The sequence below is a fragment of the Cricetulus griseus genome, assembly GCF_003668045.3.
Source record: "Cricetulus griseus strain 17A/GY chromosome 1 unlocalized genomic scaffold, alternate assembly CriGri-PICRH-1.0 chr1_0, whole genome shotgun sequence".
Lineage (NCBI taxonomy): Eukaryota > Metazoa > Chordata > Mammalia > Rodentia > Cricetidae > Cricetulus > Cricetulus griseus.
Window position 1 is genome coordinate 96,596,729 of NW_023276806.1, and position 12,403 is coordinate 96,609,131.

At 42.6% G+C, this 12,403-nt stretch overlaps 1 protein-coding gene and 1 long non-coding RNA gene across 8 annotated transcripts in view; one reads left to right on the plus strand and one right to left on the minus strand.

The window, feature by feature from the left end:
- Positions 1 to 5,113, minus strand: part of Supt20h (SPT20 homolog, SAGA complex component) — a 31,899-nt gene extending 26,786 nt beyond the window's left edge. For 2 of the 7 annotated variants that reach the window (XM_027394971.2, XM_027394972.2), the window contains exons 1-3: positions 4,878 to 5,110; positions 3,469 to 3,558; positions 604 to 670 (exon numbers count right to left, since the gene is read on the minus strand). Coding sequence is in view for 5 of the 7 variants with exons in the window: in XM_035450496.1 (XP_035306387.1) it covers positions 604 to 670; positions 1,310 to 1,368; positions 2,329 to 2,364; positions 3,469 to 3,471 (165 nt within the window). In the remaining 2 variants the exon portion in view is untranslated. Of the gene's footprint in view, positions 1 to 603; positions 671 to 1,309; positions 1,369 to 2,328; positions 2,365 to 3,468; positions 3,559 to 4,877 lie in introns of all 7 variants that reach the window. The other 5 variants (XM_035450496.1, XM_027394970.2, XM_027394968.2 and 2 more) reach the window with 5 other exon arrangements.
- A 175-nt stretch (positions 5,114 to 5,288) lies between these two features.
- Positions 5,289 to 11,399, plus strand: LOC107980390. Its single transcript, XR_004772039.1, has 3 exons — positions 5,289 to 5,360; positions 10,455 to 10,568; positions 10,923 to 11,399. It is a non-coding gene; the product is annotated as an uncharacterized LOC107980390 (long non-coding RNA).
- Positions 11,400 to 12,403: the final 1,004 nt, after the last annotated feature.

Below are 12,403 nucleotides of genomic sequence, written 5' to 3' on the forward strand. Positions count from 1 at the left end.
TCAATGCGTATTTTTAAATCCACATTAAAATTTTTTTTAAAGCTGGGTGTGGCTGTACACACATTAATCCCATCACCCTTGAGGCAGGGGGATCCCAGTGAGTTTCATGCCAGCATAGTAAAACCTGCATCTCAAACAAACCACATACAACAAAACTTTTTAATAAATTCCAACTTTGCTTTAAAAAATATCAATTTCTATTAACTATAGATACCTTTATGCTGAATTAAACCAGTCACAAGTTTATTCTTTGACCAAATTCATTTTTTACTAACACACTTGAATCCTTCCCATATGTGACCCCAAAATCTCAAGATGTGGGTTACTGAGATTACTAGCTCAAGTCTGCAAAAGCAGGTCTCAGAGGAAGATAACAGAAGATACACTTCGGCTTCGTTTACGATGTCCCATTACCCAGACAACCACTAACTCAGACAGATTGGCCAGGGATTGGAACGGGTCAGTCAAAGAACTGAGTGAGTCTGGTTGAAAAAGATGTTCAACCACGAAGATATAAATCACTAGCTGCTTCAAACATAAGTTCTAAACTTCCCTTTTCTACCACAATTCCAAAGCTCAATAATATAAAGAATTTATATTTACCTTAACTTCAGGTTCTTTTTCACATTCTTCAACATACAAGTCATACAGTTTTTGGAATATAGATTTTCTAGGGGAAAAAAGTAATAAATATACAAGATAATCATGAAATGATTGTTTGCTTTTCATTAATTTAAATATTTTAGTTCTGTAATGAAACCCGGTAAATAAGATTTTAACTAATATAGCATATTACCCCCAAATATATGACAAGACATTGATTTCAATGTTCCTACATCGACATGGCTGTTAATTCCTGTACAATGCCAATTCAACATTATAAATGAATGTGTGTTACATTGCCGGGCTCAATTTAAGAATTCATATCACAGTCTGAACATCTCAGAACTACCTAAAATGCTTGTGACCTGCATGTTTTGGACTACTTTAGTTTCTGAAATAGAGGCTATAGTGCAGGCTCAGAGGCATTTACAGAAAGACATGGAAGACAATTTTAAATACTACTTTTTACTGTGATAGCATTTTAACTATATATAATCTGTCACACAAGTTAGAGGTGAAAAAGTGCATTTGTGACATTCCATCATGATTTCTAAGTTCCATATTTTGGAGTACCTCACATTTCCAGATGAGGGATGACCAACCTTTCTAAAGAACTGACAGCATTTGAAATACCTAGTAAGAATACAGTAAGTGGTAGTCAACTCATTTCACCAACTCAAAGATGTTACCAATTATACAGTCATACCTTCCACTAGACAGATATTTCCTTTTAGGAGGTCTCTGTCGAGCACTTTCAACAATATACTGAAATAGAGAAGTTGGTCAGACACTTGGTATTCAGTTTTTTTTTTTTCTTTCTTTTTGCTTTAAATTAGAAACAAGCTTCTTTTACATGTCAATCCTAGTTCCATTTCCCTCCCCTCCCCTCCGCCCCACTGATCCCCTATCTCAACTCCTTTCTGCTCCCCAGGGAGGGTGAGGCCTTCCATGGGGGAATCTTCAAAGTCTGTCATATCATGTGGGGCAGGGCCTAGACCCTCCCACATTGTGTCTAGGCTGAGAGTATCCCTCTATGCAGAGTGGGCTCCCCAAAGTCCATTTGTGTACTAGGGATAAATACTGATCCACTACCAGTGGCCCCATAGATTGTCCAGACCTCCTTGTTCAGGGGGTCTGGAACAGTCCTATGCTGGTTTTCCAGCTATCAGTCTGGGGTCCATGAGCAACCCCTTGTTCAGGTCAGCTGTTTCTGTGGGTTTCTCCAACCTTGTGTATTCAGTTTTTATATGAGCAACTATAGGTGTATTGTACATCTGCAAAAGGTTAGGCTGAATAGCCCATTTAGTTAGTCGTAAACTTACACCTTGTACACAGGTCATAAATAAAATTTAAATTCCACTAAGACTCAACCTAGCATTTTAGTAGAGTAAATTGCAATTCCACAGGACAGATATATTCTAAACATTTTATAGCTAAATTTATTTTCAAATTGCATATCAGAAAACAATGACCCATATTTTAAGATATTTCAGTAAAACTTATCAGGATAGAAAAACAACTTTAGAAATTCTATGGTCTGGTTTAAATAATTTTATTCTATAGCCTAACAGGAATTTCACAGGACTGATAACCCATATATCATTCAGTTTTACATATGCACTGTAAAATTATTAGCAGACTTAGCCTAAACACCATATTCTCTTGACGATTACAAAAATTTCGTTTTCATGGAATTTCTGTCAGTTACAATCAGTCATGTCTCACCTCTGCACGATCCAAGGCTTGTTCTAGAGCTTGCTGCTTCAAAAACAAATAGTATATTTGGCAATATTAGTTATTTTCAGAAAAAATTAATAAACAATTGACACTCTTCTTTAATTTTCTGGAACAAGGACAATTCTTTATCCCTCTCCTCTATGCTCCAATGCATTACTTTTTTTTGTTTTGTTTTGCTTTTTATGATTGTGTTGGGCACTTGATCATTAAGTAAATAAGAAAATGCTAAAAAAAAACGGTGTCTACAGTCAGTATCTGAGAGCTTAACATGCTTGTATCATGCATTCATTACTCCTTTCAAAATACTAGGTGTATCACTAATATGCACACATAAAAGATAAGAAACCCACAGTGACCGTTTCCATTTTTTTCTAACAGGGTAGATATAAACAAGCAAGACCTCCAAAGCAGAAAGATGATGTACATTACCAAAACTGTATTCACTGAGATGAGCTAGCCCAGGCTGACCTTAGACTCACAGGGACCCTTTAACCTGAGTCTCTATCCCAAGTACTAGGATTACAGGTGTGACAAACTAAACCTACCTACATTTATTAATTTTAAAGCATGCAAGTGAAGGAGTTTGAGGAAATAATTCAGAGTGAAGAATTCATGAAGAACAGGGTTCAATCTCCAGAATTCACAGAAGCAAGCTAGACTGGCTGGCACACAAGGATCCCAGTGATGGGAAGTACACCTCACAGGCCTACTCAGCTGGTTCTAAACCTAAGAGACGATCTTGAAAATGAAAGGTGGGCAGAGCTTGAGGAAGAAATTAAAGTTATTCTCATTTCCTTACCAAACATATATACCAACATGTGCAGAACATGCACACCCAAAGAAGAAACTCAACCCTCTCCCCCAAAATAATTTTCATTTATATCAACCTCTTTGCCAAAGATTCAGAAAAACGGAACAGAATTAACTTCTAACTCATGGATTATCTGTATGATTCAGATGTGATAATTCTACCTTCAAATTGGCAAGACACCAGCCAGATATTTTGTAGAAAATAATTTCAGATGACTGCCAAGTTATTTGAGTGTTTCTATGCACTATTATTTTTATGGAGATAAAGGAAGAGAATACTGTAGAACACAAATTTTAGCATGCTTTGTCACAGCTTACCATTGCAGCACAAGATACAGATCCAAAAAGAAGATAAAAAAACTTAGATGCGTTGTTGAAGTGGGGTGGAAATCATGTCTTTCTAATATACTGCAGAAAACAAAAATACCAGACTGTTAGCATAAGACTGCAAAAAGAAAGACTGTCATTATCAAAGAAATTACTCCAGGCACATATATTTCTAACATGTTTTTAAAACAAGCTACAAGAAAGTACTAAAGCCACACGTGCAAACGCAGGCACCACACACACACACACACACACACACACACTGATGAAAAGCAGCTCTCACTAAGTAGGGAAAACGTCTCAAAGTACAATTCGGTAACTCAAATTACAGATTCTTTTTTTTACTAAATTAGAAGGGAAGATATTTTAAAACTATTTCCCCCCTCACAGAAGAACGAACATATACTTTGTGTTATCTCTTTTTTGTTTTATTTTTTTAAAGATTTATTTATTATGTATAGTGTTCTGTCTGCATGTATCCCTGCAGGCCAGAAGAGGGCGCCAGATCTCATAACGGATGGTTGTGAGCCACCATGTGGTTGCTGGGAATTGAACTCATGACCGTTGGAAGAGCAGTCAGTGCTTTTAACCTCTGAGCCATCTCTCCAGCCCCCTGTGTTTTGTTTTTCAGAGACAGGGTTGCCTCTGTGTAGTTTTGGAGGCTGTCCTGGAACTCGCTCTGTAGACCAGGCTGGCCTTGAACTCACAGAGATCCTCCTGCCTCGGCCTCCCGAGTGATGGGATTAAAGGCAAGAGACACCAACGCCGAGCTTCGTGTTAACTCTTACCTTCTGCTTGTAAATATAACCCTGTCAAAACTATCATAAACATTAACGACATCTCTATTTTACAGAGAACTCAATGCAAGGAACTCTGCCAACTAGCACAGACCTATGGTAGACATTCTGTCCCTTCTCAACGTGTAACCTTCCTTGGGGTCTACTATTCCAACCTTCCGCCCACTCACACCTGCACCCATGGTTTTTTAAGCAAAGCGTTACGAATTGACTCGATGGCAACACTCGACGCATTTTTTTCCCTTAATTTTGATGTTAAGCTTATACCAACCACGGTATCCATCGTTACTCAATCTAACTTAAGTCTGTGCTCATCAGCTTTTGCACTTGGTGTCCTAACTAGAGGCTCTGATGGCGATAAAAGATGGCTTCCAGGGTAGCCATCCATCAGCTACACTCACTTCCCCGGTGAGCTTGGGTCTCAACTGCACTTTTTTTTGTTTGTTTTTTGGATTTTTTTTTCAAACATTTTTTTAACCCAGGCTGGACCCTCAGAACGCCAACTTCACAGAGAAGCAAATGGCCGGTATTCAATAGTAACCAGGGACCCCGCCCCCCGCGAAGACGCGCCCTGCCAACCCGCAGCGAGTTTCCAGACGTTACCTGTGGGGAGCCCGAAGGACAAGCTATTATAAAGTGCAGGCGGACCGAGCCGAGAAGCACCGAGGGGCGTTCACGCAGGATGGCCGCCGGCGTGCCCGCCCAAGCCGGGACTCTCCCGGACGCAGAACGACCTCCGCCCGGCCACCTCCGATCCGGACCTCTCCCGGACACTTGACCTATAGCTCCAGCCCGGCCGACCCGCCCACTGCGGCCTCCAGCCTCAGACCTTGCCTCAGGCCTGCCGTAACGCCCACCCAAACCTCCAACCGCCACTTCCGGCGGCTGCGCTACCGATTGGCGAGTTGAGCGTGGAAGGGGCGGAGTTTGAATCGGTTCAAGGCCCGACACAACACTCACCTACACCTCCCTCAGCGAGTTCCGGCGGCCGCTCTTCTGATTGGCGGACTGATTGGCGGGCGGAGTTGGAGGCGGGGCGGCTGCCGGAAGGTTTGGAAGGCGCTGGGAGTTCTGAGGAGAGCCGCGGTAATGGCTTTATAAGAGCTTCAGGTGTGGGCGGAGCCTGGAACAAGTTCTGGGTGGCACGGGAGAGCGTGGGTGTTACTTTTGGGGGTGCCAGGGAATTCCTTAGTCCTTTTTACACCTAGTGTGTGTGTCTGTGCGCGCGCGCGGAGCATGAGGAAGTAACCGAACAACTTGCAGGAGTCGGTTCAGTCCACCACCGGTTTACACCTTACTTGTGTGAGTCAGTTTTCTCCTTCACCACGGGTTGGCGGCAAACTTCATTATCAGCTAATCCATCTCCCAGCACTAATTTTAACCACACCAGAGTTGAGATCTAAACATCTAGAAACGGCACGATCCGAGGGAACACGTTGAAGTATTTGGTGATAATTCTGCACCTTGAAGCACGTTGGGTCATTGAGGTTTTTTTTTTTTTTTTTTTTTTTTTAAACTGAGGTAACATGCACCGGGCAGTAAATGAATTGTTTTAAGATGTATTGTTCCCAGGCACTTTAAGTATTTCAATCTGCCACCACATCTAGTTTCAAAATATTTCGTGACTTCACCTTGTAGTGTAACGAGGAATTAGAAGCTGTTTGATAAAGTACCAAAATGGCTCAGTGGGTAATGGTGCTTGCTTTCTGGCTTGATGGTCTGATTTGTCCCAGGAATCCATACAGTGTTTATAGAGAACCAACTTGCAAAGTGGTCAAACACACACACACACACACACACACACACACACACACACACACACACACAAATGTGATTTCAAAGAAGTAGAAGTGGTGTTTACTAAAAGTCCTGACTTGGGCCTGCAAATGTTGTCAGTCGTGATAAAGTTTGGCATCTGCCTACACCTGCCTCAATTTCCTACCTTTTCACCATTACATTTGTTTGTGGGGACCCCCCAGAATTGGGCCTCTGCCCTAGGACTCTACTACCAGCAACGTGCCCACTCAATATAGTTATGTGACTAAGATTCCATTGTATATACAGCTAGCATAGTTTTAATTCACCTCTATTGGTGGGCATTTGGGTTGTTTTCTGCCTTCATGCTATTGTGTTACAGCTACTGGAAACATGTACAGGTATTTGAGTCTCTGCTCTGCTGGAATCAAACATTTGGCTCAGCTAGAACTCAGGAGACAGAATTGGTAGAAAAGTTTTATTTAAAGCCAGCCCATGGCCGGGCGGTGGTGGCGCACGCCTTTCATCACAGCACTTGGGAGATAGAGGCAGGCGGATCTCTGTGAGTTCGAGACCAGCCTGGTCTACAAGAGCTAGTTCCAGGACAGCCTCCAAAGCCACAGAGAAACCCTGTCTCAAAAAACCAAGAAATAAATAAATAAAAATAATAAATAAATAAAGCCAGCCCTTGGCTGGCATGGTGACTCATGCCTTTAATCCCAACACTCTGGAGTTTGAGTCAGGAGGACAGCCACAAATCTAAGGACTGTGTGTTGTGTAGTGACTTACAGGCTGCACTACAGAACAAGACACTGCCTCAAAAACCAAGGATCGGGCTGGGTGGTGGTGGCACATGCCTTTAATCCCAGCACCCAGGAGCCAGAGGCCAGCCTTTGTCTCGAAAAATCAAAACAAACAAAATAAAGCTAATGACCCAACAAGAAGCCACACCAGAAGACAGCTATCTGTCTCCAGGGGATTTAATCGCCTGACTCTAGGCGAGCATTGATCTTGTGTCAGAAATCAAACAGCCTAGTTCTGAAGCAGAAGCAGAACAGCACAAAAACTACATCACAGACAGAGTAGCTGGAAATGGACATGTTGGCAGACTATTGCACTGGTAAACTAACCACAATAAACTTGCACATTTTATTCTGTGAGTGAGGATTTTTTTTCTGGAAAGTGATGGGCTATTAGGGTCCTTATACCACCTTGTTCATATTTCATAGAGTGCCTGTGTTCCACCTAGACCGAGCTATTGTTGCAATAAAGATAGATCAAAGCTCCAGCCTGGCCCTAGTCAATATTATAATTAGTATTAAACATATGGCTCTGGCTGACCTGAAACTTGCTGTAGAGACCAGACTGGCCTCGAACCCACAGAAATCCATCTGCCTCTGCCTCCTGAGTGCTGGATTAAAGGTGTTGACTACTGAGTTTTTAAAGGGCAGCATCAGACAGAAAGCAGTTCTAACAGAGACCCACCCTTTCTGGCCCTGAGGGTGCTTGTGATGCAAGTTATTCATCAAGGGCCTTGCTGTCCTGTGTGGACAGGTCCTTAGTTTTGGAGTTGAAGGCTTAAGGTTCCCAGCTCTAACCTGGATGGATAATATTTTCTTGAGTTTCATTTTCTGCCTTCTTCACTAAGTATTGTCTCTCTATTGCCCTCCTTATTACTGAGTTTAAACCTTTCTCAGTGTGGGTGGGAAATGAAGGCTGGGAGAGGTAGTTACAGTATTACCTTCATGTGTCAGGGCCCATACTGAATTAAAGATTGTCTGGAGGTCTTGATGATGGGATGTGAACATTTTACCCTTCACCTGGCCAGGGTCATGCCAGGCAACACCTATGGACTGGCACCAGGATTTGAGGGGCCGTAGTCCAGATACTAGGCACTTGGCATCTCCCTATATGTATGTGGTTAAATGTTCTAAACACTGAGATGTAAAGCTTTTTGTTTGCTGCCCCAAATATACCTTACTAAGGGTGAGCTGAGCTATTCTGAGGACCCTGTAATTCTACTGTCTGATGCTCTTTACTGGTTTGTTTTCTGCTTCCCCATTTGAGGGGTATAAAAAGAGCTGTGCATTTAATAAATTTGGTGCCCTCGATCACCACCCTTTGCAGCCCTCCTGACCCCAGCTTTTGATTCTTTCCATTTGTTATCTCTTCATTTCTCTTTCAAATCTGGTCTTTTTCTTGACCCTGTCTGAAGCTCAAATAAGGCTGGTCCAAGTCATGTGTGGATACCAGGTAGTAACAGTAAGGGTAAATGGACAAAGTCTTCTTTCTCACTTGTTTCCCCTTGCAAGATGCCTCCACACTTCCTTTCCCCAGATCATCTTGTATCCTCTCTGTGTTAGTATTTAGGTATTTTACTGGCCTGCCTTTGGAGTTCTGACAAGATATGCCCTCAGGTGCTGCCACTAAGAACACCAGATGTGCCTATTCACTATGTTCCCTTTTAAAAGGGCCCTGCCCACCTTCAACCCTCTCTCTCCCCCTCTCCTCTCACCCCTTCTTATCCTCTCCCTCCCTCCCTTCCTCCTCTTTCCCACTGCTCTTGTCCTGGAGGCTAGTCTCCTGTACCTCACCTTTCCCCCTTTAAGGATTCTTTTCCCTTAAAAATCCCCTCTGCACCAGGCGTTGGTGGTGCACACCTTTAATCCCAGCACTCAGGAGGCAGAGGCAGGCGGATCTCTGTGAGTTCGAGGCCAGCATGGTCTCCAGAGTGAGTGCCAGGATAGGTTCCAAAGCTACACAGAGAAACCCTGTCTCAAAAAAAAAAAAAAAAAAAAAAAAAAAAAAAAAAAAAAAAAAAAAACCTCTGCTTGATCTCTGTGGCATGGTGTCTTTCTCTCTTGAGCCATTTTTTTTTTTAAATTACAATACTCTGTTATGTACTTTTGCTGAACCTTTGATGTCCACAAAATAAACTCTTCATCATTAATACTGCCATGGGTATCCACCAGAGAAAACTTCTCAGACACAGGTTAAGCCAATAGAAAGTCTGTCTACTAGCCAGCCAGCGATTACACTGGGTGTTCAAGATCCCAAGGTAGCCCCAGATTTTTCAGAGTGGGCTTTAAAGCACAAAATCCATGTTTTAGACTGACATACTTCAGTTAACAAGAACAGTTAGCCAGAACTGAAACCACAGAAGCCAAAAGCAAGGTTAGTGCATTTATGGACTTTCCCAGTGAAGGGACCACACCCCCACCCCTGTTTTGGCTGCCATGACAGGGTAACATGTGCTGGCCTGACCTTGCTGGGCTTGCCCTGGTCACTAGGAGGTCAGATGCACTCCTCGTGGCAAGGAACCAATCAGAAGTTATCTGGTGGTGCTATGCTTTCCAGCTCTGGGTGTGCTTTATGGACAAGTGCACAACAGTGATGTGCAGAGCATAGCAACCACCCTGGGAGGGCCTATAGGCCATAACAACCAGTTGACCAATCAACACAGGGCAGGTTGTCCAAGCCGGGAAGTGCACCAATCCTGAGACTGTTGCATACCACTAGATACTCCCTTACGCTGCTCTGTAAGATCCCTGTCTTATGGTTTCTCGGGTCTTTCTCCAACCATCTGCCTCTGTGGATGGATGAAGGGCACGAACTAATGGGGTTAGCTCGTTAAACTGCAATAAAAGACTCTTTGCTTTTGCATTGAAATGGGCCTCTTGGTGATTTTGGGGTTCAGAATTTGGACACACCACCAGAACTGGGACTTTGGTGAATTAGGTCTTTTTTGGCAGGGGGCACCGTCTACATGTTGGATTTTATGGCCTGAATGCTACTTCCATTATTATGACAGCTGTGCTAAAGTGGCGGGTACCTGCTATGGTCCACGGTCCTGTTACAAAATGATGTTAAGGCCCTGTGTACTTTGTTCCACCTGTGATTCCTGACTGAGTCTTCCACAGTTGCTTCTTTTATACACTGGCCCTTTTTTATTTTTATTTTTTATTTTTTTTTTGCTGTCACCTTATCTTGCCATAAACTTACCTTTTCATTGTTGCTTTCTAGACAGGATTTCCCAGAATGTCCCCCACTTGTTATGTAGCTGAAGATTCCCTTGAACTCATGATTCTACTGCCTCCAGCTCCCAAGTTGCTGTCATTTCAGGGATTTGCCTTCACACATGGCCTCAAAGTTGATTTTTTCTTTTAATCAACAAGCTCTATTGGCTTCATGGATATTTCATAGGTGGAACTGAATTTTACTGATTGTTTTGCATTAGGAAAGTTACAATGTCATTTTCTCTCTGTGACTGTGGTGGTTTGAAAGAAAATGGCCCCCAAAGGAAGTGGCACTATTAGGAAGTGTGGCTTTGTTGGAATAAGTGTGGCCTTGTTGGGGAAAGTGTGTCACTGTGGGGGTGGCTTTTGAGGTCTTCTTTGCTCAAGCTATGCTCAATGTTGTAAACAGTTCACTTCCTGTTGCCTGTGAATCAAGAACTCTCCGCTCCTTCTCCAGGATCATGTCTGCTTGCATGCCTACCATGCTTCTGGCCATGAAAATAATGGACTAAACCTCTGAACTGTAAGCCAGCTAAATTAAATGTTTTCCTTTATAAGAGTTGCTGTGGTCATGGTGTCTTCACAGCAATAGAAACACTAAGACAGTGACATTAAATTATTTAGCAGATTCGGGAATTAAATCTGTTTAGCCACTAGAGGTCAGAACTTCACTTATAAAAATAAGTATTGCTCTGGTTTTCACTACAGATTTAACTTTTGGCTTATGAAGGGTTGGCACAAAAATTGCTTTTTGATAGTTCCATGTATTTGTCAGTGTTCTCTAGAATAATAGAACTTAATGAATGAAAATTTCTCTCTCTCTCTCTCTCTCTCTCTCTCTCTCTCTCTCTCTCTTTCTCGTTACAATGACTTATAGGCTGCAGTCCAACTAATCCTATTGCCTATGAATGGAAGGTCTAAGAATTCAGAAGCTGGTCAGTCCATGAGGCTGGATGTCTCAGCCGGTCTTCAGTATACACCAGAATCCTGAAAAAGTAGGCTCTAATGCCAGTTAAGGGATGGACTTGCTAGCAGGCAAGAACAAGCAGGCAAAGAGCAAAAGCTTCCATCTTCCATGCCCTTATATAGGCTTCCAGTAGAAGGTGTAGCCCAGATTAGAGGTGGGTTTTCCCAGAACAAAAGATCTGGAATAAAGGTGTGTCTTCCTATTTTAAAGTTTCAGATTAGAAGTGGGACTTCCTACTTCAGATTAAGCAAAAATCTTTCACAAGTATGCCCTCCATTTGGGGACTTTAGTTAATTCCAGATGTTGCATAATATTAGTTTAAGATATATTACATTCATTTATGCTGTGGAATATTTGTTTAATGATATAAAGAGGTATTGCATCCTTTTATGTTGCACTTGTTTAACTCTTAAGGCTGTGTTACTTTGCCTGTCTAAAATACCTGACTGGTCTAGTAAAGAGCTAAATGGCCAATAGCTAGGCAGAAGGTGGGGCTGGCTGGCAGAGAGAATAAATAGGAGGAACAGTCTAGGGATGGGGGAGAATTGAGAAAAGGAAATGGAGAGGAGGACACCAGGGGCAGGCCACCCAGCCACCCAGCCAGCCATGGAGTAAGAAGGAAAGAAAGATATATAGAATAAACAAAGGTAAAAAGCCCAGAGGCGAGGCAAAATATAAAGAGAAACAGGATAATTTAAGTTTGAAAAGCTGGTTAGAAATAAGCCAGGCATTCATAAGTAAGAATAAGTCTCTTTGTGTTTATTTGGGAGCTGGGTGACAGGCCCCAAAGAGTCAAAACAAAACAAAACAGAAAAACAACTACAGGATGTAGTCAAGTTGACAACCAAGAATAGCTATCACCTTCTGAAGATTGCACCCAGGGCCTCATAAATGCTAGGCAAGTGCCCTACCACAGATTGTATGCCCTGCTCTGTTTAAATTGTTTTGAGATGAGGTCTTACCAAGTTAGCCAGGCAGACCCTCACTTAACTCTGTAACGTAGGCAAACTGTGAAGTTTTTCTCCTCATGCTTCAGCCTCCCAGTAACTGGGACTGCTGGCCTGTATCACACTGGCCTTGAACTTCACTCATCCTTCCTCAACCTCCAGAATAGTTGGGGCTTCTGATATGTGTGCCACCTTTCCTAGCCTCAGGAGCACTTTTATAGATTATGGGGTTGGCCAGGGCATGGTAGCACATACTTGTAATCAATCCCAGCACTTACAAGTTGGAGCTAGAAGGATCAGCAGTTCAAGGAGTCTTGGCTGTACAGAAGGTTCCAGGCCAGCCTGCACAGAACAGGAGACCCTGCCCAACTCAAAAAAAAAAAAAAATCTTATAGTTAGACTAATCTCTGTAGTCAGACTATCTCAGACTTAATAAGCCTGCAG